Here is a 26,160-nt window from a genome sequence, read left to right on the forward strand (position 1 = left end):
AATTTCAAGACTAACTGCAGTCAGTAAAGTTTCCAAGCTGCCATGTTTAGCAATTTCGAGCAAATTGCATGTTTGCTGCCAATTAATGCTATAAAATCAAACTTTCATAGTGATCACTTTCCAAACAACGTCCTGATCATAAGCCATTTGGGTTTTTTTTTCTCAGATGAGGAAATAGTTCACGAATTAATAGTTCCTACATCACAGCAATTTTGAATTCTGAAATCTGATTTATTTCACAATGGTCAACTATAAACATAGAAAATTTGCAGTTTTTAAATTATTAATAAAATGTTATTGTTGGGAAATTGCTATGGTGTATGGTGATTTTATTTTATTTTATTTTATTTTATTTATGTTGATTTTATTTCTAATAATATATATATATTTTTTTCATCAAATAATGCTACTTTTGTTGCAGTGCCAATTCTACTTCTTTTTTATTATATATGATTCTTGGGCAAGAAATTATTCTACAAAATGAAGAATGCATTAATGAGTTGCATTGTGTATTGTCTATTATAATAAATCATCTGGAGTCGCATTATGATTCTTTCCTCATTTTTAGGAGGGATAATGGGGAATTTGCAGTGATTAATAATGCTGATTTGGTCTGTTGAGTCAAAATCTGTTGGTCTTTGAAAGAAAATAAAAATGCTGTTTCTGCTTGCAGCTTTGGATTATAAAAATGCTATAAAATGGCCTCCTTATCTTAAGATCTAAAATGAAGCAATAAACCGTAAAAGCACAGAGCTGCACAGAATCAATGTTGCATTAGAAGCACTTATTCGTGGAAGTGATGCAAATATGTTGTAGCTGAATGGGGTTAATGCTTCTTTCTATACATATATGTTCAAAGCTTGTGAATAACTCATCAAAAGGCCCAAGTCTTTATTATTCAAACTTCACTGATCAAAGACTAAGCGTGAGGCCAAACCACATCTTCAGAAAGTCTCACAGGACCATATTACCATATCTTTATTGACAATAGAAGAAAGGAGGAAGCTATTGTGAATTTTCTGTACTAATGAAGTGATTGTTTAATTTCAGATTAAACTACACAGTTATATTGGGCATCAATAGCAAATTAAATGCAAAACCATACAAGTAGAACCTAAAATTTCTAAATTACTAAAATCCTGGCTTGTTTACGCTTTCACAAAGAATTATTTCTGCTTGTGTCATTTTATTTTGTTGATTGCATTTCTAATCATGTAGCTTATTATTACAATTATGTTGATTATATGTCATAAAGCAGCTGCTACTTATAAAAACTGTTCCTTGCATTTTTAATAACGTAGCTTGTATAGCTTTTATATTGACGTCTTCTAGTGACACTTGAATGCAAAAAAATATATATATCTTAGCAAGAACAAACAGCTTGAACATAGAATTATAGCACTAGAATTAATATTTCACTTTATTGTTTTTTTTTAACAAATATATGATAATTATTTGCAATTTCTAGGAACGTTTTCCTTATTTCAAGCTTGAAATTGTCTTATTCTATTAGCTAAATATTTTTGCTTATTTCAAGCGAATTTTATTTCTAGAAAGAAGCAAAATTATCTACAATTTTAAGCCTGAAATTAGTAAATATGTCCTTTATTCAAGATATCTTCACTTGCTAACATATTGTTTTTTGTAATGAGGTCTGTTCTGCTTCTAATATTGCAGATTCTACTAAAATAATGCTATAATAGTGTAGAATCTACTTCTAATAGTGTAGTTGCTACTATAGCAATTTAGTATTTTCTACTTTTAATATGATCGTCTCTTGTTTTAATACTATAGTTTATAGACTACAGATTCAGAAGAAAGTGTAGATTCTGTTTCTAATGATGACCTTTTTTTAAATAGAGTGTGTACTTCTAATAATACTTCTACTTTTGATACATATTCTTCATCTAATAAAGTAACTTCTACTTCTAATGAAAGTACATTTTACTTCTCGTCTGCTTCCAATAACATACCTTCTGCTTGTAATAATGTAGTTTTTACTTCTTTTACTATACTCATAGTGAAAAGAAAGATATGTTGTGGGTTCTTAGCTTCCCAGAAGGATTTTACACTTGGAATCCTTTCTAAATGGGAAACACTTTATTTATTTATAGGGTTCTAGTGATGATCTACGAGCTACGTGATTATAGTTAAAGTTTTTGTTCTTTGTTTTCTCTCAGTACCGACTATAGATGAAAAATTGCACTGTCCCAAATGTACTTCATTTTAAGTAGTTTCTTGAAGAGGCATTTTTACTTCTAGATTGTCTCCGATGTTAACGCAGTCTTCTTTAAAGCATTATTTTAAAGTCTATAAATTATTCAGACTAAAAGGGAAGCCCTTTACCGTAAAGAGCACAGCATTAAAACAATATAAAAATATATTAAAACAATATTTTAACCAGATATCCTTGCTGCCTGATCAGTGTTCGCACCTGTGTTGAGTTTTTCTCCCGTCCTATTCCTTATGATTGGGCTTGTATTTTGTTGTTTTTGTTGTTGTTGTTTGTCTTTCCCACTATCTTGTTCTCCCACAGCTATCAAGCAGAGACCATGGAGCCTTCTTCTAAGACTGCATCTTTTCAAACACATATAGGGCACAAACAGTTGGCTCGTATTGCTCTTATCGTCAGGGGAGAGAGAGCACAGCCGTCCTTCCCACCAGAAAGCAAGGCCAATTATGCTCTCTTGGACTCCCAGCCATGGGTAGCTGTGGCATCATTGGGATTTGAGCTTGCGATCTATCAACAGTAGGGTGAATTCTTTTACTGTTGTGCTACTTGGGAATTTATCTTGTTAACCTGTGTATATACCCCTTCCATGTCTGTAGGCGTGTTTCATACAAAATAATTGAAGGCTTCACAGGGGACTTTCTTCACGGCGAACACTCAGGGCAGTCATTTGTGCAGTTGTTCCAGTCTGAAGTGTTGGAAACCAATTGCTCCAAATGGCCTTTCTTGTTTTTGAAAGGAAGGAATGATGGATACTTTGATCCAGACATTCTTCGAAAGGCAATTGCTCTAATGGAAAAAGGTGGTCGATAAAGGATTTGATTTCACCTATAAATTTATGTTACTTTTAGTAAGAAAGTAGAAAATTGTAACTAAAGTTGTTAAGCTAATTAAACGTTTGTCATTTGTAGCTACACATTAAGCGACACATTTGCCAGTCCCTTTAAAATTGCTTAAATTTATGCAAACTTTGAGCCACTTTGATAGCTAATGCTATCTGCATCCGAAAATGATTTGCCAGTCATGCTCTTGTCCACATGCCAATGTGCATTATTAGAACACTTTGTCTTTAAACAAATGACACTGAAGTGCACTCTACTCTGTAAAGAGACTTTGCATGTACATCCCACTGCCTCCTGGTGAATTATTGACATTTTTGACTTTAAACATCACTGTCAGTCAAGAGATCAGCTAGATTTCATCAAGTGAAAACTGTGTCCAATCAATGCACTGACCCCGTCAAGTCCCTGCTGCCTTATTTTCTACTTGATTCACCAGGAAAGTCATGCACAAAGACATTTTCTATAAAGTGTAGCCTCAGTGCCTCTAGTGCACTTTTATACTGACACACACTATAGGGGGCAAACTGATTTGGAGCTGGAGGTCACATTGGATAAAATCTCACAATAAAGCTGCACCAATACATACACCAACTACTAAAAATTATCATTAATAATAATAATAATAATAATAATAATAATAATGCCATTAATAATATGTACCCAATTCATTTTATAAGGTCTAATTGGTATCAGTGACTGGCTATATAACTACAGTGGCTTGCATATGTATTGAGCACCCTTGAACCTTAGGTCGTGTCTTTAGGTTGATGAAATGGACTTATTTGGGAGTATACATCATGAATCTACACAAATAATATTAAAATGGAGTGAAGTCTGAGAAGCAAGCAAGAAGCCAACAGAAACGCATAACGTGATGCTACCACCACCATGCTTTACTATGGGGATAGTGTGCTTAGGTTGATGAGCAGTGTTGCGCTTGCACCAAATGTATTGCTTTGTGCTTGTTCAATGAGACTGTATGGGGGACTGGGGGAAAAAAGAAGTGGCAAAAAAATCCAAGAGGGATCCTTGGATGAATTAGTAACTGCATCTGGATAAAATAAAATAGAAGGCAAAAGGTGACAACTTATATATAAATCAGGAACTCTGTGTGTCTGTGTGTGTGTTGTGTGTGTTTTTTTCCATATTTTACTCATCATCCTCTATGTTTCAAAAGAAGATTGTCACTATAGGGCTGATGCAGTCCTAATAGGGGAAGGGGCTGATGTTTTAGCAGACATTTTCATCAGCTCTTCATTTGGTTCGAGATGTAATTGATAATTTAAATGAATGAGGCTCCATCCGACAGCAGTCTTAATTATTAATCAGGAAAGATGGCGAAGTTAAATAGCACTCTACTAAATGCAAAATGAACATTTGCAAAAATGAACAAATGCTTTGGAGAAAGTGATTGTCAAATCCAGTTATCTCTAGAGCAGTTAGACAAAACAGCACTTTCTATTCTATTAGCTAGGGCTTACAGTAAATAAGTATGAAATAAAGTACATTTACCTTAGAGTACATTTACCTTAGACACCCACACAGAGAGAGAGAGAGAGAGAGAGAGAGAGAGAAGTGGGTTCTTGTGTATGCGTTTGTGTTCTGTCCTCTTTCTTGCTTTCAAGTCAAACCACATGAGTCTTCACCCAACACATGTACAAATTAAACACTAAAACAAACATGTCCCCAAATTCCCATGATGTAGATAACTGCGGAAAAAAAGGTGTAAAAAACATTTGTTTCAGCTAAACTATTACATGTGTGAAGTGAGGAGTCTTACATGGTGTGCCACTGGTGAGCTGAGTCTGTCTAAATAGCTAATGTCTGATTTGCTTTTGGTCTGAAGTGTCTCTGAAAGTTTGGATCATACCATCTTTGCAGGAAGGTGGGGCAATAAGCAGGTGAAAATGATGTTTTTTTGTTGTTGTTATTTCTCCAACAATATGGGAGCTCACTTTAATGGAGTTTTCATTGCTACCCCATTGAAGATAAATAGTAAGCTAAGCTATAATTTAGACTATTCTACAAAAAAATGTAGCGATACTTCAAGCTACATGGCCAAAGTAGCTTAACTACTGATGCTATATCCTCAATTCATCTTCTGCTAATTACAAATAATACTGAAAAAAAGCAGCCCAGTAGTTAAACTAAAAACTGCTGGCTAGTAGTGTGTGTCTGGCTATGGAGTCGACGCCCCTACCTGCTCACACTCCTTTACATGTCCCGACTGGCCAAGAGCTTCTCCACCTTTCTGAAGGCTATAAATTAGGCTGCTTAGATTGACGATAAATCAGGTTTAAGTACGTCTCTCCATTTCGCTTTCCCCATTTTCTCTCTGTCTATCGGGCTACTCACCTGCTGTCCGTTAAATAAACTCTTACTCTTTATGTCTTCCAAATACATACACTTTCAGAACCAAGAATGCTAATCCATCCATCTATCCATCCATTCCCCCAACCAAATTGGTTAGATGGCCACTTTCTTCCTCTATCCCACTTTTTCCATTGGCCATCTCTGCCTTTCTGTCTCTTTCTCTCTCTCTCTCTCTCTCATCTTCTTGTTCTAAACCTGTGACTCTCCTTTCTAGCATTCAAATTCCCTTAAACTGCTTGATGCTATCACATTCTTTTCCTCTCACCATGTCTTTATCTCTCACGTTCCCACTCTCCTTTTTTTCCTCCCTGTGGGTCCTGGCACCATCCAGGTATGCGCTTGTATCTCATTCGTCTTAATTATCGCCGAAGTGACAGACTTATCTAACCCACGGCTATTTGGGCTAACGCTACTGCAATAACACACCTCTCACGCTGTCAATTATATCATAGATGATGGAATCTGATGCAAAGCTTCATGTATACAGGTGTAACACACAAGCACATATATTGGCAAAACACACCAGTAAAAAAAAAAAAAAAAGCTGCCTGGGGTATTCATGCTAAAAGGGTAAGATTTCAGATAATACAGTATATAGAAGATTGATCATTGATCCTGGCGTCAAGGTCAAACTTTTTATCTTGCCTTCATATGTAATCAATCAGATGCTTCCCACCCTTGAAATAAGCCCAAGATCCATTTGATAAGTCTGCATTGGATCCAGATGTCAGTTCAGAACTCTAGATCCAAGGTGATAAGTTGAAAAGTGGTATTTGAGACAGGGTTTGGTGCTACATTGAAAAGCATCCTGGGTTAAGAGTATTTGTGGTGGTATGCAGACCTTATCAGTACAGCTGGTTTATTGCAAGCAATGCTTCATTAATAACGGAGGATGCCGTAAATTAGATTAGATTGTGCCTTGATGGTCACTTCCACCCAGGTCTTTAACTTTAATTTTGTTCACTTGTATCTTCATTATTGTTTAATTAGCAACGGGAGGTGTGAGGGTTCTCTTTGCTGACCATATAGCCTTTCGTCTTTTCAAGAAGTGAATCTGGTATCATTGCCACTTATTTATGATGCAATCCACGTTCTCCTGTTCATCTCACACAGTTCTTGGGTCATTAGGATCAGTCAGGAGTCATCTCAAAGTCAAAATCCATCAATGCTTCCCCATCGCCACCTGCTAATCACTTAAGAATTCATTACCCATGCAGCCTGAATGTCAATATCACATCCCATCTAATGATAATGTGAAAATTGTAGTGGTACAGTATTTAAAGACCTACATCTGTAACCTAAAGACTCTGAGTCCCAAGTAGCAGGATCAGCAGATGTTGACATGAGTGTGCCTGAAGCTAGAGGGGCACGAGCTGCCCCAGTCCTACAGGGGATGGTTCCTTGAGCAAGGCCCCTAGCCCCGACCCTAGGAGTACCCCAGAGATTGACACTGCCCTATGACCCAGTATGTTTTTATATGTGAGAAAGACTGTCAGGATATGTGAAGGGGGGAAAAAATTACATTCACACTTCTGGGGAAAAGGATTCCGCAAGGGTTCTTTGGACAGAATCTTCCTAAAGTGTTTCTACTCATTGATAGGGAAATATTCTTTTGTACATAAAACCTGACATGGTTCCTTCAGAGAGACAAACCAAAGAATGGTTTGGTTTAAGGTCCTAGATTAAGCTTTTTCCACACCTTTTTCCAACAGTGTAACTAGACATTGGCCAATAAAGCTTCTATAATGGTCAGAGGATTGGTCAGGTCAGTGTCTCAGGAAACAGTCAAGCAAGAGCCCTGTGTGCTGGGGAGAAAATGTTGCCAGATCCAAGGTAGCTTCCCATGTGTCAAATCATCTGCAGCAGAGCCAGGGTCTGCCCCAAGCCTTGGACCCACTATTTAAAAGGAATAAAAAATTAATCATTCAGGAATGATATCAGAGCTAATATCAGAAGAGGCACCCAATACATCTTTGGACAAGCAGTTGAACAATTACGACCGATGAATTATAAGGTTCTATCCAACAATTCTGTGGAAATGTGTGATTCACCTTGTGGAAATCAGCATTCTATTAATTTTGCATCTGATGCAATTGCACTGTTTGAACACCAGAGGTCCCAATCTGCACAACCCGTAAAGTTAAAATAGATAGTAAGCACACTGGTCACATGGTCGTGTCCTTTTGTCTGCACCATGACTGACCACAATGACCGACATGCATTATAGGTTATAGGGTTACACAACCACTTTATAACAGCTCGTCAGTAGCTTTCAAACGACACCAGACCCGTGCTGCTAAGATCCACAGTGCCTGAAAGTGAGGCCATGGAAGTCGGCATTTTAGCCGACTTTGGAGCTCTATTTCTGGTTAAAACGACACTGTGGTGCTCATTACGTTTCAGTTAATCATTTTCTGCAGGTCAGAGACTTTGTTCAAACAAATTTTTGGGAAAATTGTATTTGTATTTGAAAAGTTATGTATTTATTTTTAAGATATGATGACCCTGTAGTACATTTGTTTACAATATAAAACCGCTGTTCATAGCAATTTTTTGTTTTATTTAGTTTTATACAGACAAAAATGCACATTGAGTTTGATGATTCAGAAATAAAAAAGAGTCTTTTCAGTCATCATTTTTCTTAACTAAAATTTTGCTCAAAATATTCTGAGACTCAAATCGAATTAAATCGAATTATGACCGGAGTGTATTGTTACACCCCTAAGGCATTGATACCTTTATGCAGATGTCATTAATGTATTATATTATAATAGCAAATTTTCATGAGAACACAATGATCAACCCCATTTTCAGCATATTTGGTGAATCTAAAGTGTGGTGAGACCTGTACTGGTGAAATTGAAAGGCCTCACAATATTAAACATTTTTCATTCACTATAAAAGGAAAGACACTGATAAAACCCTGATACCCTGATGACTTTCCATCCTCTTCCACTGGTCTTCAACCAGCAGTCACATCAATGCTTGTCTGAAACCCCCTCCCCCTATATGCAATCTCCAGAATCATCTTCTCTCACCTTCTGACGCATGACCTGCATCATGGCTGTTATTTTCAATTTTCTCACACTCATCCCCCAAGGGCAATGACAATCACGTCTCCAATCAGAAGCAGAAAAGTAACCACGCGCATGGTCCAGAAACACTAACAAAACCATTAGTTAATTTGTCGCTGTAAATGTTGAACCTGGAAAATAATTATCCTGTTTCTGATGATTGTGGTGATTTTTTTTTTTTTTTGGTGTTGCTGCTGCAGTGTACAAAGACAAAAATAGGCATATGTGTAGGAACGCACAGATTGTTTCAGGTAGGTGAGCAAACCTGACAGACCATAATCACTCCTAATGGACATTCATAATTGAGCATATTTGATTATTATTCAATTATGAGGAAACTGTGCTGCCAATAATAATAATACAAGCTTCCTCCCACCTGCTCTCTCTGCATTCGCCTTGGACATTTCTCACTCTGATGAGAGAAACCCAGTTTCCACTCCTATCCGTGCTTTAGGGGGCATTCTGGCAGACCTCAGAGACACTGATTTACTTTTAGCACGCTCGAAAGAAGAAAAAAAAATCTAGAACACCATGAGTGAGAAAGCCTTTCCCTCTTCTCTACCGGTCTGATTTATCTCAAAGTTTTGTTACAGTCACTGAGAGACACTGAGCCCCAAATAAGCCCAAGAAGATCATAGGAGAAGGTTTTAGAGTACAAAAATCAAACCCACAATGGTTATTGAAAAGCTGTTAATGATAATGCAGAACCTTAATCTTCACCAATAAACAGCCACTTAGGAGTGTCCAGGTCCTATGAGTATGGAAGCATGGAAGAACTTTCCAAAGAGTATGAAATGGTGTTAATGAATTGTAAGCATAATAATAACAAGCATAAATCAACCAATTAACAGCCTCTGTTCCCTCCCTGAGGCTTGCGCATACCTTCAGCAGGCGTACGGATGGCAGGAAGGCGGCGTGACACAGTTTTCGGATGGTCCAGTTGAGCGGGCGCGGAGCGTCCAGCTGGCCGTTCCCGGCATCCGGAAAAGGGCCCCACATCGCTCCGGCCAAATCCTGATAATCCCGCTCGGCTCAGGGAGCATGACCCTCCCACGATCCAAAGATGGAAAGATCCGTAACGAGCGCAGGATCTAGAATGAGCAGTGGATCCTGGAGAAGCGATGGATCCCAGAGGAGTGTCTTGACTCCAGAGCTGAATAGAAGAATGCGTGTGTTTTGTTTTTTTTTTTTCCAAGAGAACGGACACGAAAGGAGAAGAGCCAGTAGAGGAAAGAGAGAGAGAGAGAGAGAGAGAAAGAGAGAAAGAGGGAAAGGGAGGGAGAAAGTGTGAACGAGAGCGAGGAGAAACAGGAGAGCAGCTGTAATGTAGAGCAGCAGAGCGCTCTTTCCATGAACGGTGTGAGAGGAAGGGAAGAGAGATGGAGAAGAGGAGGGAGAGTGAGAGACAGAGAGAGACAGAGAGAGAGAGAGAGAGAGAAGAATTGTAAGAGATTATAGTGAAGAAGAAAAGGAGGGAAGATATGACAAAAAAAACTAACAAAGTTTCTCCTGTTTTTGAGTATTTAAATAAAAATGATGAAAAGCTTCATCAACTGTTTCACTTCTACAGCGCAACGTTTCAAATCCCCCTCCTCTCTCTGTCTCTTTATCTCATCAGAGACCTTTTTCCACCTCCATGTCTTTGAGGTCACAGATAAAAGGATGAGACCTGCCTACTCCCACTCCTTCTCTTTATTTCTCCCCAATTCTCTCTCTTTCTCTCGCTCTTTGATCCCCCTCTCTCCATCCGTCTCTGATCACCCAAACTCACCTCCTGACTGACCAATAGTCTGAGTCCACCGTCTTCATAAACCTACATAATAATCATTTGCAAACTTTCTAAAAGCTTCAAGGGTGATTCCATGATTGGTGGAGCCATTCAGCCCTTGTAACTCTTAAATATTAAACTTTTTTTTTTAAAAAAAAATCAATATAAAATTCATGTACTGTTCAAAAATTTCTCAGGTAATTATCTCATTTTTTACACGGTTTCTTTGCTGACAGGCTGCTTTTTACTCATAAATGAATAAAAGCTTTGAAGGTACCAGGACGTTAAGGACATTCTGATGATTTACTGCATTTTTAAAAGTAATAATTTACTTACAGTTTATAATTTTTTGAATTTTTCTGTAGTAAGGGTACACTTTCAAAATGACCTCATCAGGCAATATCACAGTAATAATGAAAAAAAACCCATAAGACAGCTTACATTTCTTCTTCCCATGATCTTCAGAAAATTCAGATGATGCAACTTCCTGTTTCTGAATATTTCATAGGAATAAATGTGTTCAGGTAACAAGGTGGAGTGAATGTTGTGTACATTTTTCACATTTTTCACATTTTCACATATAATGGATGACTCATGGAAAGAGATGTTTCAAGTGCGAGATGTTAAAATAGATTTGCAAGTTAATGCAAAAGAAAAAAAAAAAGATTTCTGAAGTATTTTAATGATTATATTTCAAGGTTCAAGGTTCAACATTCGAGTTACAGTGGGCTGGGACACTAAAATGCTGTAAGCACTGTATAGATTTTAAATGATTTATCTGGAACATGCACATAGGTTGTTGTGATAGACATTTTACCTGTCTTATAATGTCTATTTATTTTACTTTACATACATATTTGTAAATGTAATATTAGTGGGACAAAAATGGCACCTCAGTCGTGAAATCATCCTCAACCTAACATCTCGTTATAACGGCAGCAGCTTCCACAATTAAAGCTAAATCAAATTTAGGAGTGTAATATCAGGATTTAACAGTATATGTGTCTGTTAAATATTCCCTATCTGTTTTTTTTTTTTAACTCACCACATAATAAACACAGTTTAGCTTTCGGTTTCTCTCTGAAAGCCATGAAGACAGGGCTCGTCAACTGGCGGAGCAAAGAATTACAGCGGAACGAAGCCGGCAGTTGAAAAAAAAATACTGTAGAGACAATCAATGTCACTTCAGTTTTTAAAAATGAACCATCGCAGCTTCTGTGCAACAAAAACAGAACGTTTTTTTCCTCCGCTTCAAGTTCAGAATAATGCATCTCATCTGTTTCACGTCCATGGCACTAGTCAAAAGTGGTAATGTGAAGCGCCAGTGTGGGAAACATAAACCCAAACACTTCAAATTGATCAGTCTTATTTATACCCAAGAATTAATGGTTATTAGTTAAGCATTAAAAAGGTGAATGTTGTCACCATTCAGTCATTTTAGTTGTTTAAAAATGTCTTTTATATCATTTTGTAATCACTGCAATTCCATGATAATGTGATCGCTTATCTAAATAAGTGGTTCTTATTAATAGTAGCAACGATAGTACATGATACAGTCTAAATGTCAGTGTTACAGTAAAAATAAACACTGATTTATGGAGGTACAACAACGAAGCTAATGGTGTGCGAACGTGAGATTCGTTTTGATTTAAATTTCATGAAGCATTTCTCAAACAGCTAAAACGGTCTCAGTGTTAGATAATGTATTCAAATTGACTAAAGTTTTCTTCACAGTGTACTCAGACTTTCGGACCTAATGTATCTTTTCCACCTCCTCTCGCTCCTCTCCACCCACACTCACACACACACACACACACACACACACACACTGTTCATCCTCTCCAAACATATGCTGCATTGCTGTTTTCTGAGAATAAGAGCCAGCAGACGGGGAGCTGAGAAACAAACGCCAGCCTCCACCTGTTCAATATTTCACTAAAAGTAACGATTCCCCACAGCCATGACTGGTTTCACAAACACACTGTACTTTGTATTCTCTCTTTTCTGAAGTGCGCCGGGAGAAGTGATCCCTCAGGTGCCGACAAGCAGCATGAAATAATAAAGACAGTGAGAGAAGCTGAAATAGAGACCCTCAAAGTGTGTAAGACGGAGGAGAGATGGCGAGGGAAAGAAAGAGAATCCAGCTCAAGTGTAAGATAACCGAGATTGAAGTGTGCGCGCTTTTCCATGGTACAAAGGTTGAATTCAGGGTGAAATAATTACACGTCATGTTGGGCAGAGTGACAGACTGCAGCTGGGAGGTGTGTATCAGAGTGTGGGACAGCCTGAGGGACGCTGAATAAGATTATTAAACCACCTAAAGGCATGCCGTGGTTCTGAGTGATGGATCATACGATTGCTGTGGCTCTCACCATTGAGTCTTGCTGTTAAAACAGCATGTGTGTGTGTGTGTGTGTGTGTGTGTCTGCAAAAAAAGAAGGTAGTTTTCCATCAAATTCGTGTGCATAAAGCAAATGAGTAATTAAAAGTAATCTGAAGTGGAAACACTTTGATGTACAGCAAAAATGCATAATGTGTCCAAAGAAACAGCAAGGAATACAAGTAATGAAGGACTGACATAGAACAGGTGAACACAATCAGGCAACAAACTAATGACAGGACAGTAGTGGAGGCTAAAACCAAAACAAAAGCACCTAAAACAAAACACATTATGGGAATTATTATTTGTTGGCTCACTGTTGCCCTAGATGAGGGTGTGGTTCATGTAAATTAGACACATATGAGAATGAACTAGAGCGTGCCATATGCAAATGATATGTAAATAAGGGACTAGTGGGCGGGAGCTTGGTTCCACTCAGCTGAAGCTAGTTTTGATGTTGTACGATATTTATGAATAAGATTCGTAAATACAAATTCATTCATTCATCGTTTTGTGCATTCAAATCTGTGCTTGAGAAATGATATTTTAAAGGTTATTTACATAATAATAATAATAATAATAATAATAATAATAATAATAATACACAATATAAAATGTAAATAAATTGCAGCTGTAGCTTCAAAATACAAGGAAATTTGCATTTACACCTTCAAAGCACTCTTGGCTTTATCTTTTTAAGTACCACTGAGTATGAATCATTTGATGAAAAAATAAAAAGATTTATATTCCCTTCAGCTACACAACAAACTACACACACTTACATTCAAACTGACATACAATTTTTTTTTAAAGGTAGTGCACACACATTTGGGTCAGAACAAAATGTTCTCAAAATGTAAAAATTATATTTCCAACACATTTTTTTTTTTTTTCAGTTGATCTTCAGGGCACTTTGACCTGCATACAAACAGTGTGTCTTTTTCAATATGTCATTTTAGTCACAATCTAATATTACAATTGTACTATTATGAAATCTAAAATAATGACTTGAGTTAATGGGATATTTTGCTAAACTGAAATTTGAGAACAGAAGTTGAGGGTTAACCTTCATATTATGTTTGAGGTTCTGGAGACCTGAGATCCTCTTTATCAGCTCAAAAATTACAGTTTGATATTTAATTGCTCTTCATAATTATATCAGAAGTGTCTAATTTTGACTTGATGATAGATTTTAATGCTCAAATACCGAAAATTATCCAGATATTTTGCTTCTCAACAATCAAACAAAATTGGGATGTTATTTACACCACAAATTTAATATTAAGCCTTTCATATTTCATAACTTTTATAACTTTATTAGGTTTTAATGTAATTTTTAAGAATCATCTACACTACTAGTGAAAAATTTGGACAAACTAGATTGAATATCTATTTTTATTGTTTGAAAAACATTTTTTATAAAGGTTTATGGTTGAAATTTTTTAAGAGTGACATTAATGAATTGATTTTTTTAATTAAAATTAAATTGTTTCCCCAAACAAGTAGTTTTCATTCCGAACTCAGGAGTGCAGTGGAAGCTCTCTGGCCAGTAAAAAAAAAATAACAATTCAATTTCAACTGCACATTTCATACAGCAACTCAGATACATCCCAAATCATCGCACCTGAAAGTAGTACAGCCAAATTTCCATCCCCAAATTTCCAGCATGACTAACAGTACTGTACAAAAGTCTTAGGCACCCTATTTTTTTTTAGTACAAACTTTGTTATAGATTTGTATTTTATGACTTCTACATTATTGATTCAGTACAAAAACATTTTAGATTCCAAACATTAGTTTTCCAGCACAAAATTAAATGTTTGTATTTCAGTAAAGAAAGCAGCAGATTCCATAAGAGACACTTTTCAGACAAAAAAACATAATGAAGGCTGCTGGGTTTCGCTGCAGAAATAAGAAGCGAGTCGACAGTCAAAGTCTCCAGAAGAACTGTGGCTGTTTCTGCAAGACGCTCAGTAACACTTCCAGCTCATTTCCTTATAAAACTGTACAAATCGTACCTGAGACTACTATTGTTTTTTTTTTTAAAGCAAAGGATCGTCACACCAGATACTGACTTTGTTTCATTTATTACTGTTTACTGCTATTTATAGTATTTTTTTAAATGTAGAAACATTTAATTTCATTATTTTTGAAGGCATCTTTGCTCTACAGCAATTCTTTGCACGTGCCTAAGACTTTTGCACAGTCCGAAATCGGAATTACATCCTTTTCAACGTCTGTGAGTTCGAGCTACAAAGTGCCTCCATGGTTGTCTTTTATCAGCAAAAATCTAGCAAGCTAACCGTCATGCCAGATGTATATTTACCTCCTCAAAACAGCGAGTGTTAAAGAATTAACAAGCGAATATGTCTGTATGTTGTTTGACGTAAGGCAAATATACACAGTATATACAGTAAAACGCTTTAAAAGAGAATTAAGTGCTACTGTATTTACTGTTGATGCTGTGAGCAGCCATACTGAGTTGGCGTCACTTGCTGAACTCATGGGTAAAGAGACCTCTCCAGCTTTCCAAGTAGGAATTCCGAGTTGATTGGGCATTTTCTTTTTTTTTTTTTTTTTTTCCCTAGACGGAGGTTGGAAGTACAGAGGTACCAGTGTTAGTTGAAGGCAGCATTAATACAGAACCTGAAGGCTGTTCTCTTTAGCTGCCTTTGAGCCTCAAAGTCACACCATGCCCCAAGAGCAGCTTGTAAACTCACTCCACCAAACCGTGTACAAGCAGCGTGCTTATGGATCATAACAGATATAAGCCTTTCTCATTCAACAATTCACTGTTTTTTTTTTTTAGCTAGCGCAAATAATGAATGTATTTTAATCACTGCCTTGTATTTCACGCAATTGATTTTTCAACTTTAATCTTAATCAGATTAATGACAAAAGCCGTGCTATAAGCTATCCTTAACTGCACAAATTGTACCTGAGATTGATGACAAAAGCCGTGCTATAAGCTATCCTTAACTGCACAAATTGTAACACAGCGTTCGTGAACCTGCTGAAGCAGCGTTCTGTATCACGTCGTATCGATTGGTTGATGTCTGAAGGGATCTGTAAACGTGAAATCATACACACGATTTTCTGATTGAAGTGTGATCAAATTGGATGCTTGGAGTGAATGAAGTCATCTCGTGAGGTGTGAGCTTGCCACAGCAGCTGTCAGTATGAGGGCACATATACGAATCGTAGCCAGTCCTGAATATTATTAACAAATGAAAGTATAATTCAAAGAGAAATAGCATTTCGCATCCACATTTTAACACTGGCGTATGCTGCTCCAAGTCAAAAATACTCCAAAACTCAAACATTTCTTTTTTCCCCTCCCCAATAAAAATGGCCAATTGAGATAGGAATTTGGAATGACTGACACCTTGAAAGCCCCGCCCCCTTTCCCCTCATCTCACATTAGTAATCATTTTCGGCTGGTGCTCTCGTCCCGATCTCGACCCGATTTTTCCGCTTGAAACATACAGTGAGACGGTGCCCTCGCTTTGTGGTAAAGTAAATGGGGAAATTTTGAGTTCAATAATGTGGAATAAAAATCTGTTAACGTATTCGACTTAGCTAACATCAAACAAGTGCTGGGAAAAATTTCGGCCAACAAAAAATGGCCACATTTTGTTTTTTGGTCAATATATTTTATACTTATATTAATATGCTGGAATATTGTTTGTGAATATAATGTGATAAAAATTGTATCATGGGTTTTTTTTTTTAAATATATAAGTCAATAATGAAATATGAACCGTTGGTGATTTCGGAGCAGACTGTATCTGCCTGCATGTACACTGTTACTTAATCCTCCACACTAACGCCCTTCGTATGTCCTTGAGCTTTCTAATGAAACACCTCTGACGGCTCGCTCGCTCGCTCAGCTCAATAACGCCATATTGATCTGTAATTCCGCTTTTCTTTTCTCAGGGCAGGGAGATAATGGAGGAGGAATGAACACTTCAGTGAGGATCAGGATTCACGTGATGGCGACGACATGAGAAAGCGAGCATGTCTGCGTAGACATCAGAAACATCATGTGATAATATAACTAAATAACTATATAACAATGGTTGTTGTTATTGACTAAAAGTAGTGAAGAATGTACTGAATCAATATCATGTGTTAATCATTAAGAGGTAATAATAATAATAATAATAATAATAGTAAGCTGACAGACATCAGTATTGGTTCGACTTTGCATCACTCCAAGATGAAAACCTCTCAGGAATTTAAACCACAAGAAACGCTATAGATGAATTTATTGAGACGTTGCATTATACCAGGTGTAGCACATGCACATCTGTATTCATTAGAAGCTCTATGGAGCTACTAAGCTCGCTTATTATGGCGGCAGAGCGGCTGTCATTGAGACGGATGTGCGTGCGATCGTGCTCTTAGGAGCATAATGTTAGTGTGTTTTGGGACTCAAATCATATTACACACATGGTATGTCCAAATTATGAAATTGTCTAGAATGTAAAATGTGGCATGATGGAGCAGCTCCAGGGCCTGAGGTTCAATCCGGAGCTCTGTCTATACAGATGTTTCTCATCTCAGAGCTTCTGCTTGGATGTTGGATGTATTAGTTAATTTACATTGCCCTGAAGTGTGAATGAATGTGTGTGTGTGTGTGTGTCTACAGTGCTCCCAGGACAGGCTGCAGATCCACTTGTCCAGCATAAAATGGTTTCTAAAGATGGATGAATGAAGAATGAATTAATGAATCAAATGATGACAGTCCAGGAGATCACCAGTAACATCTGGATCCACTCCCATTTCACGGTTTGATTCAGACAGGAAGTAAGCAGGACACCTTGTGACCTCATCATGTTTCTGGGACTATCAGACTCATCAGAAGACGTTGATGAACGTCGTCTGCGATAACGTGGATAAATGTCGCAAAAGAATGTTTGGCGGATTTCAATTAATTCACTTAGCTAGTGGTTTTTATGCGCATTTAGCATCGAATGTGTTCACGAGATCAGATTATACTAAGGTCTAGCTAGCTAGCTAACCTTATCAGCAAGCCAACAAGCTACGCAGCAGCGTTTACATGTAACCTGAAACAAATTTGGACAGGACAAGGATGAAGAACATGAATGAACATTAAAATCGAATAGATTTGATAGTGATACGAATTTGATAGTGATAAATTAATAGTCATTGAATTTAAATGATACGCAGATACGTCCACATCGTCGCGACTAAAGGTAGTACAGCCAAAGACACTTTTGCACCAGATTAAATGGATTAATGTGCTGTCATTGTTTATTTTTGACTGTTGACATGAAAATGGATTATATTGAAATATACTGAATGTTTCTACGTATAAGCCTAATTTATGATATTTTCCGTATGTTTTAGTTTTTATATGGATATGAACAAATTAGAATCAATGAGATTATTATTATTTTTTTTTTTATGATAACCCCACCCCTAACCCTAACCCCAAGCTGTTCATATAAATTGACTCGTGAATTTGGATGTGTGTGTCGCAATGCTGTAAACCTTGGGGAAGAGCAGTGTTTCAAATACAAGTTAATTAACTCCAAGCAAATGAGTTGATTACTGAAATGTGACCAGGCGTGTTTTCTGATCTGGTTTTTTTTTTTTTTTTAATATGTTTAATGCTTCCTCATTGGTTTGACCTCAAAATTTCCCTTTGAAGCAATCCTCGGATATTCTAGCACTTTATCAGCTCAAGTGAGGTTTGTTAGATGACCGCTTGGATCGCTAAGGGATCGAGTCGATATAATAGTAAATGTCAGAAGCAGAACTTACTTAATCTGATGCAATTGCCTTTTTAAAGCAGCTAAAATGACAGAGCATGCTGTCGCTAAGCGTAAAATTGAGCAAAAGCCAAAAAAAGGGGTTTGTCCCGCTTTGGTTCAATGCCAAACCCTACAACAGAGGGATTTCCTTCTCCTAGTAGATCCCCTTTAGGAAGCAAAGAACCGTTAAAAACTGTTTTTCTAAGAGTGCATATTTCCCATATAGTACAAATTTAGTAATAGCTTTATCCTAGTCAGGGTCACGGAGGATCGCAAGCCTATCCTGGGAACATGAAGTAGGAATACACCCTGGATGGAATGCCAGTGCACACACACATTTACACACACACACACACACACACACACACTTACACACTCATAAACCCTATTCAGTTTGGATTAGCTTATCAGTTGGACGTCGGTATTACATTTTTTTCACGTCTTCTCAGTGATAAAAATCTCGAGACAAAATATGGCATGAAGCAACAGTCAGATATCTTTTTTTCCAACATGATAGACAATGCATAGAAAATGATCAGACAAGTGCTGAGAAGAAAAACAGCAGGTGATTTGGCCTGTAATTTTCTCAGAGGAGGACGGAGAAAAACACCAACATCTGGACAATAATAAATAAAGTCACAGACGAGTATAGGAAATTACCCCAGGACTTTACGTACATTTAATCTGTCCGGTTAGGGCTATAGACAATCCAAATCCCATCATGTTTTTTGGAAGGTGGGAAGAAAAAAAAAAACACAGATAACACGCCAAACTCCGTACAGCCAGTAATCCGAGCTCAGGAACGAACCGGGAGCCAACACTACCCTCTGTACCACTTCGATTTTATCCCATTATAGTTACATTTAATGCCGAATATTGGTGTGGTGCCAAATAGATCAATGTTAAGTCTAAAAATGTGAAGGTTTTACATAAAAAACTGACAAATGGAGAACAAACTCCAAACTATGGCCTTTTCCATGCAGTAATTTGGACTGTCTTACTTACTGTTCATACACATGGATGAAACATGCAGCGACCTTGTCTTGTTTCCTCAGTCATCATGTCACTGCTTAAATTCTTTGACAAAGGTTGCGTTTTGCTTTTCACACACATCAACCTAGACATCTATAAATGTCATCAAAGCGCTGACATGTGCTCGTTCTTTGTAATTTTGACCTTTAAAACCTTTCGGTTTTTTTTTTCTTGTCATTCTATTGACCTTTCTCCATTTTCTGTCTCTTCCTCGTACTCTCTCATAATGTTTTTTTTTTTAAAATGAAAGTGTGCTGCTTCTTTCCAAACGCTAGATGGCAATCATCTAAAACAAATCTTGCCCCCTACACACACACACACACACACACACACACACACACACACACACACACACCCACGCACCTGCAGACATGAGTCTGAAACATGAGAGCTTTCAAAAGTGCTCAACACTACACTAAATCCTTCATTACTTCTGATTCAATTCGATTTTGGTTTGCATGGAGCTTTTAATCATGGACACTGTCACGAAGCAGCTTTAGAGAAATGTATAAATTCCAGGTATAAATTTTAAATTTAAAGATGGCAGTGGCAAGGAAAAACTCCCTGAGACGATATGAGGAAGAAACCTTGAGAGGAACCAGACTCAAAAGGGAACCCATCCTCATCTGGGTGACAATATCGATTATAAATGATGATGATGATGATGATGATGATGGAAAAATGACCTAAACACCTAAATCAACCATATGTAAAAAAAAAACAAAAAAACAAACACACTCCAGAAACCAGAGAAGTTTGAACATTCTGCAGTCTTTCTTTTACTCAAACTAATGATGTTAGATTATTACCTAAAATGTGTAAAATAAGGTGTGTTTAATGTTTTTTTTTCTTCTCTCTGAAGCACAGTGGTTAACGTTCTGTGCTCGTTCAAATCCCAGCACTGCCAGAGAGTCACTGTTTGGCTCTTGTTCAAAGCTCTTAGCTCGCAGCTGCTCGGTACTCTGCCTCACTCGTCGTTTATACGTTAATTAATGTAAATGTAGCATGCAATTTAAAACGACATCGGAGTATATCTGAATAACAGCACGTTTGTTCAACCCTTCAAATCTCAAACTCATTTCTGCAACACCATCTCTATTCACGCTGCCTTTATGCTTATTTTAATTACAGATTATTATTATTTATTACAGATGCTGTCACAAAGCAGAAATCCAGATGTAGATCTAGATCTCTAACGAGCAAGCCTGAGGCGACAAAAGTGAAACAACACGGCGAAGAAATCTTCCTTTTGTGAGATGGAGTGGTGAAACAGTGGCGTGTCTCAGTTACAACTGATTCTTGGACTTAAGCACATTTTTCTTGGCATGAAAGCAGCTCAAGCAAAAAGCAGTAAGTCTAGCACGACTGTCTGACAGATTGTAACCACAATATGTCATGAGGAAAGTCATTTTTTTGGCTGTAAATACACTTAGAAAAACCAGTGGAATGCCATTTGAGGCCAGTATTAAGCACATAAATATGACTTAATTAATTAATATTAATTAATTATAAATATCCATTCAAAGTCTTACAAGGAGAACACATCATCGTAATCCGAACCATATCTCAAGGAACATATTTTATTGGCAAAAGTATGGTTAATTAACTTAAAGAGAGCTGTAAGTGTAGAGATGAGTGCTTGGTCAGCTTATCCTTCAAACTGTAGCCATTTTTTTAGATGTAGGCAAGTACTTGTGTTTAAAGGCTGTGGTCTAGACGGTCTTGAAAAATCCCATCTCTGATGCTTCTACTCAAGAACAATCTGGCAACCTTGTGAACTACACACAGGTAATATTAATAATCTAAAGGTGTCACCCAGATAATCAACTTAAGCACGTGCATAACCCGAGTCTGAATACCAGGAACTTTCCAAGCATAAATATTGATGTAACTTTTAAACTTGAGTAGACATCATTATCATTATTATTAGTAGTAGTATTAATAATAATAATAACAATATGAGTTCTGTGTGGAGCACAGGAAGGTACAAGAAGGTACAAATCTACAGTGTCCAGGTGAGATTATCCCATGAAGCAATGGTGAGTCATGGGTATTAACAGATTTTGGGCAGTGCAAGTCTTTAGGGTATCCATGTGTGATCATCCACAGCAGCAGAAAGTGAGTCACAAGTGCGCAAATCTCCAAGCAGAGGTAGAGCATCTGAATGAATCGAGCATTTTCTTGCCTTAATCGAACAAAATTAATACACAGGACTTTAAATCTTACTTCGGCTGCCTTTTAGCATCACTGTGTTCAAAAGGTGATGGTACCGTGTTTGATATCAGGAGCCTTTAATTGTTTTTGTTGTGAAAAGGAAATGTCGAAAGGTGGGCCGCTGTCACTTCTGTTTGAAATGAAAAGCTTTTAGAGGCTTCGGAAAAGCTTCTCATAAATATAATTGGTCTTTATGAATATTCTAGTAGGGATTTGCCAACTCTTTGAGATGCAGGGGAGCATAATATGTCAGAAAAAAAAAGGAATAAATGTGTATTAGTGGAGCAACCGACAGTTTATCATGCAGCACATGTAGACAAGAAAGTTTATTAATTATCAAGTACTTGCTTGAGGTGAGAACATTTGAAAATATACATCCAATTATAGACAATTTTATGAACACTGGAAACCACTAGAAGTCACGATTTAGGTAGAAAAGGCGGGCATATGTATACTTTCACCATGTGCAGGAATGATTAAAATAACCCTAGCTACATTTTTTTGGCTTGTAAAAGAAAGGATTGTTGAGGAGCAGTTGTGCTCTTCAGTACATTCCACAGGTAGTCTTACAGCATGTTCATGTGAATCTGCCATCAACCTCCTGCCAGGGGCTACTCCTACCTCTGGAGTGTACCTTCTTTCTATGATAGAAAGACAGCCAGGGAGGAATATATCAGAGAGGCCCTGAGGCATGAGTTCCTCCGGCCTATAACCTCTCTTGCATCTTCCTAACTAAAAAAAAAAAAGAGAGAGATGGAAGACTTTTTTCTTGCATCAATCACCATGGAATTACCATCAAATTACTGTTGCCTGTTGCTGTGGAGCCACTGTGTGGAGCTATATCAAGTAGACCAAGCATATAACTTTTGGAGATGAGTCAAAATATCTTCTCCACATCAACAGTACTATGAATATCTGATGATGTCCTACAGCCCCATCAATATTCCGCTCTTTTAGGAGTTCTTCCGTGAGTTATGCCAAGGTCTATGTATACATTATAATGTACAATTCTGTAATGTATAATATAGATTTTAGCATAAGGGTCAAAATTATTTCAAATAACGACTGCTATAGAAGCATTCGTGTCACTTTATAAATGTATAGTCATTAAAAAATAACTTAAAATTCGAAATAATTTAAAACATCAATCATATTACTTAGCGATGACATCCTCCTGTTAAATATTAATCATGCTTTAATATGCGCAGATCATCTGTTATTAGAGCGAAACCGCATAGTGGTATGATTCATAGTAACGGTAACGTAACAACATTCTTATAAGTCAAGTCACGATTATGCTTTATCAGTGAATTCTCAATTCTGATCTGATATGGTCATATTCATATTAATGCACTCGTTCTAATACATCATTGTTTCTATAAGAACAACGAACACAGGGACTTGTATGGGGCGCAAATTGATTAAAAAAAAAAGATTAGTCTAATTGTAGATAATGGTGACATTTTCTGTGAGGAGACGCTTGGTTAACATTAATGGAAGGAGTCTCCAGTGTCAAGCGCATTGTAACGGTCAGAGGTAAAGTTTTAACTGACACAGGAAAGTCTTCAGGACAGAAGAGTTTGTGCTTTCTAAGGAACATACAATACAATCTGCATGTTTTTTTCTTATTAGCTTCAAGAGAGATAGAAAAAAAAGACTGGTGCATGAACAACTGTTTAAAGCTGATATAATGTAAATGATAACAGGAATTTTATTATAGCTATAGGCTTAGGGCCGGAGGATAGGGTTAGGATTATTCAAATTAGAGAACGTACAGCTTCCAAAGTTATGATTCTAGCAGAAAACATTGCAATTAGATTTGGAAGTCAATTGGTTTTGTGTTTTTATTTGTAATTTTTGGATGTAACTTGTTTTGTGGACTTTCCACAACATTAAACGTAACTATAATTGGATAAAATGTACAATATGTTCTTTAAAACACAAAAACCTCTTAGCATTTGCACATTTCTGTGGTAACCCATCACTGATTATTTTCCAATAACAGCACATCCCCATATATATAAGTAACACTTTTTAACTGTTATGAACTGCACCGTTTTTTCAGTGAGAAGGCGGAAGAAGAATAAAGGTAACAAGGTGCAGGACAGGGAGGAAAGCACAGCGATATTACAGGAGAAAAAAAAAACAGAAACGAAGTCATGATAAGACACGTTGGGAGAAATAAGCAATAATTCTTCGGTTTGTGAGCAAGAGCAGGCACGAATGAACCATGTTTACCAAGCATCACCTTGAAAATTCAGCTTTTTTGGCAAAAAATAGCAATTCACATCCTACAACGTGGAATATTTCCCAATGGAGATGTACAACAAAATCACTTTCAAGCAAGTGGACCTGAAGGAATGATTCAGGTGGAACATATTTTAAGAGGATTTTCTACTTATTTTAATTGTAGTGAATCAACCAAGACATGTTCGAGATGAAAACTGGCTCAAATGAAGGAATAAGATTGCTGTTGTGATGTATGAACATTATAGAATACACATTTCCAAATTTCTTTTATAACTGCATTGTTATTTAATGGGACTATCTGATTGGACATTACAATATTTTTGTACCAATCATTTCCTTTTTTTTCCCCCCATGTTAAATACATCATTGTAAACGTTGAATAAAAACCCTCTGAATCTCCGAACATGTAATTTTTCATAAATCTTTCATTTTTCATGACTTTTCAATTTCATGCGAATTAGATTTTTTGTTTAATTTATGATATAATTCCTTTAATCAGCTGTATTTAACACAAACCATTATCCAATACAGGCGCTTGGCACGACCACGTAACTGTGGATACATGTTGGATTAGAAAAGCATGTTAACCAAAATAATCATAAGAAACACGGCCCTGGTCTAAGAACAGAAATAAGGACACAATCTCACAATCATCAAGGACCACTTGCACTTTCGGTCGTCTTTATATTCAAATGAACAGCAGCTGCTGAAATGATGTTCCTGATTGTGGTTTAATATTCATGAAGCTTATCACTGCGCCCACGGAGGACACATTTCTGCCTCTATCCTAATTAAAAATATCCGGTTGTCCTGATTGGGGCAAAACTCATAAAGAGCCTCAGAGTGAGAGCTCTGATGTGGGATTGGTTTCATTATAAAGTTTAAGGCAGCCATCACTAAGAACTGTTTTTATTTCATTCACTATCAACCAATAATACAAAATGTTATGAGGATGATACTTAATATTCAAGAATTTGTTGATTACAATTGTTTTTTGTTTTTTGAGAATTCCTGTTCACATATCATTTTCTTTTGTTTTTCTTTTTTAACGTTGGTACGCTTATTCCAATTTTATTCAACTTGGGACACAATTTGATTCTTATTTATTTCAATGGCACAAATTTAATGAAAGGTTTGTGAAACATAATTGTTTCATACTAATGATTTGACTGAAGGCAACCAAAAACAAGTTCATAAATTTGAGTCTGATTAATTAGCAGGGTCTACAGAGGTTTGTGAGTTCATAAATAGCACATCTTAGATCTCAATTATCATTCTTTTAATAAAGTGTATACATAGATTTGCGGGACAAACCAAATAAAAATGTACACCAGATTTGCAAAAATTTTGATATCACAGATTTTCTTTATAGCAAATCACGCAAATATTGTCAAATCCTCCAGTAATGTAGCTCAGCCACGGCAGCACTTCAGCTACCACAGCCACGCAGTACCTCTTCCTCCTTTTACAGGGTGCCATTATTTTTTGAATTAATAACTAAATAACATACATTTCTGATGTATGGAAAATATCCACTCCGTAACTCCGTAAATTTCCTTTCCTTCTCCCAATCTTTGCAGTATATCATACAGTAGAAAAGGTTGTGTACGTCATAGACACACCGTCTGCACTTACACTTTGCCTTTGTTTGCCGAAATGTATTAGCTTTAATTTTGATTGCTTGCTATAAAACAAGATCTTTGCACCTGCAGAGTATTGTTAAACTGTCCTGTCCTCTTCTCCTCCCCTGAGCATTGGGGCAGCGTGATTCCCGCCTCAATGGGCCTCTATTAGTGCTTGTTGCAGTTCCTATTTTTGCTCACTAGCTGCAATAATAATACTATAGAGCTAAATGGGGCAGTGAGTAACGCTGCTCTACGATTGTAATCAATGGATTGCCAGCTTATATCTGTCAAATAGCAACATTGTTTTGAAAATTGTAGGTCAAAAGAGGTAATTAACACTTCAACAGAATTTAAAATGTGTGCAGGATAATATTTGTTGAACAGCTGATGGGGCTTTGCCCAAAAATCCCCTGAGGATGAGCCGCCACTGTTGAACCCTATATCCTGAGGAAATACTAACGTGACTCCTTCAGAGATGATGCCAGTCAGACTTGCAAATGACGAGCATGAATTCAAAAACCAATTCCCACCTGCCATTCACGGAGGCTCCGAGCGACGCGCTTTTGAAAAGAAATCAATTTCTTACGGCTCA

At 37.0% G+C, this 26,160-nt stretch overlaps 1 protein-coding gene across 11 annotated transcripts in view; it reads right to left on the bottom strand.

The window, feature by feature from the left end:
• trpm3 (transient receptor potential cation channel, subfamily M, member 3) overlaps window positions 1-26,160 on the bottom strand; it is a 179,062-nt gene that overhangs the window by 125,194 nt on the left and 27,708 nt on the right. For 5 of the 11 annotated variants that reach the window (XM_053228777.1, XM_053228775.1, XM_053228774.1 and 2 more), the window contains exon 1: window positions 9,402-9,728. The exons of the other annotated variants lie outside the window; for them this stretch is intronic. In XM_053228777.1, coding sequence (XP_053084752.1) covers window positions 9,402-9,518 — 117 coding nt within the window. In that variant the 5' untranslated portion in view covers window positions 9,519-9,728. Of the gene's footprint in view, window positions 1-9,401; window positions 9,729-26,160 lie in introns of those variants that run through there. 11 annotated transcript variants of the gene reach the window in all.

The sequence above is a fragment of the Pangasianodon hypophthalmus genome, chromosome 24 (genome assembly GCF_027358585.1).
Source record: "Pangasianodon hypophthalmus isolate fPanHyp1 chromosome 24, fPanHyp1.pri, whole genome shotgun sequence".
Classification (NCBI taxonomy): domain Eukaryota; kingdom Metazoa; phylum Chordata; class Actinopteri; order Siluriformes; family Pangasiidae; genus Pangasianodon; species Pangasianodon hypophthalmus.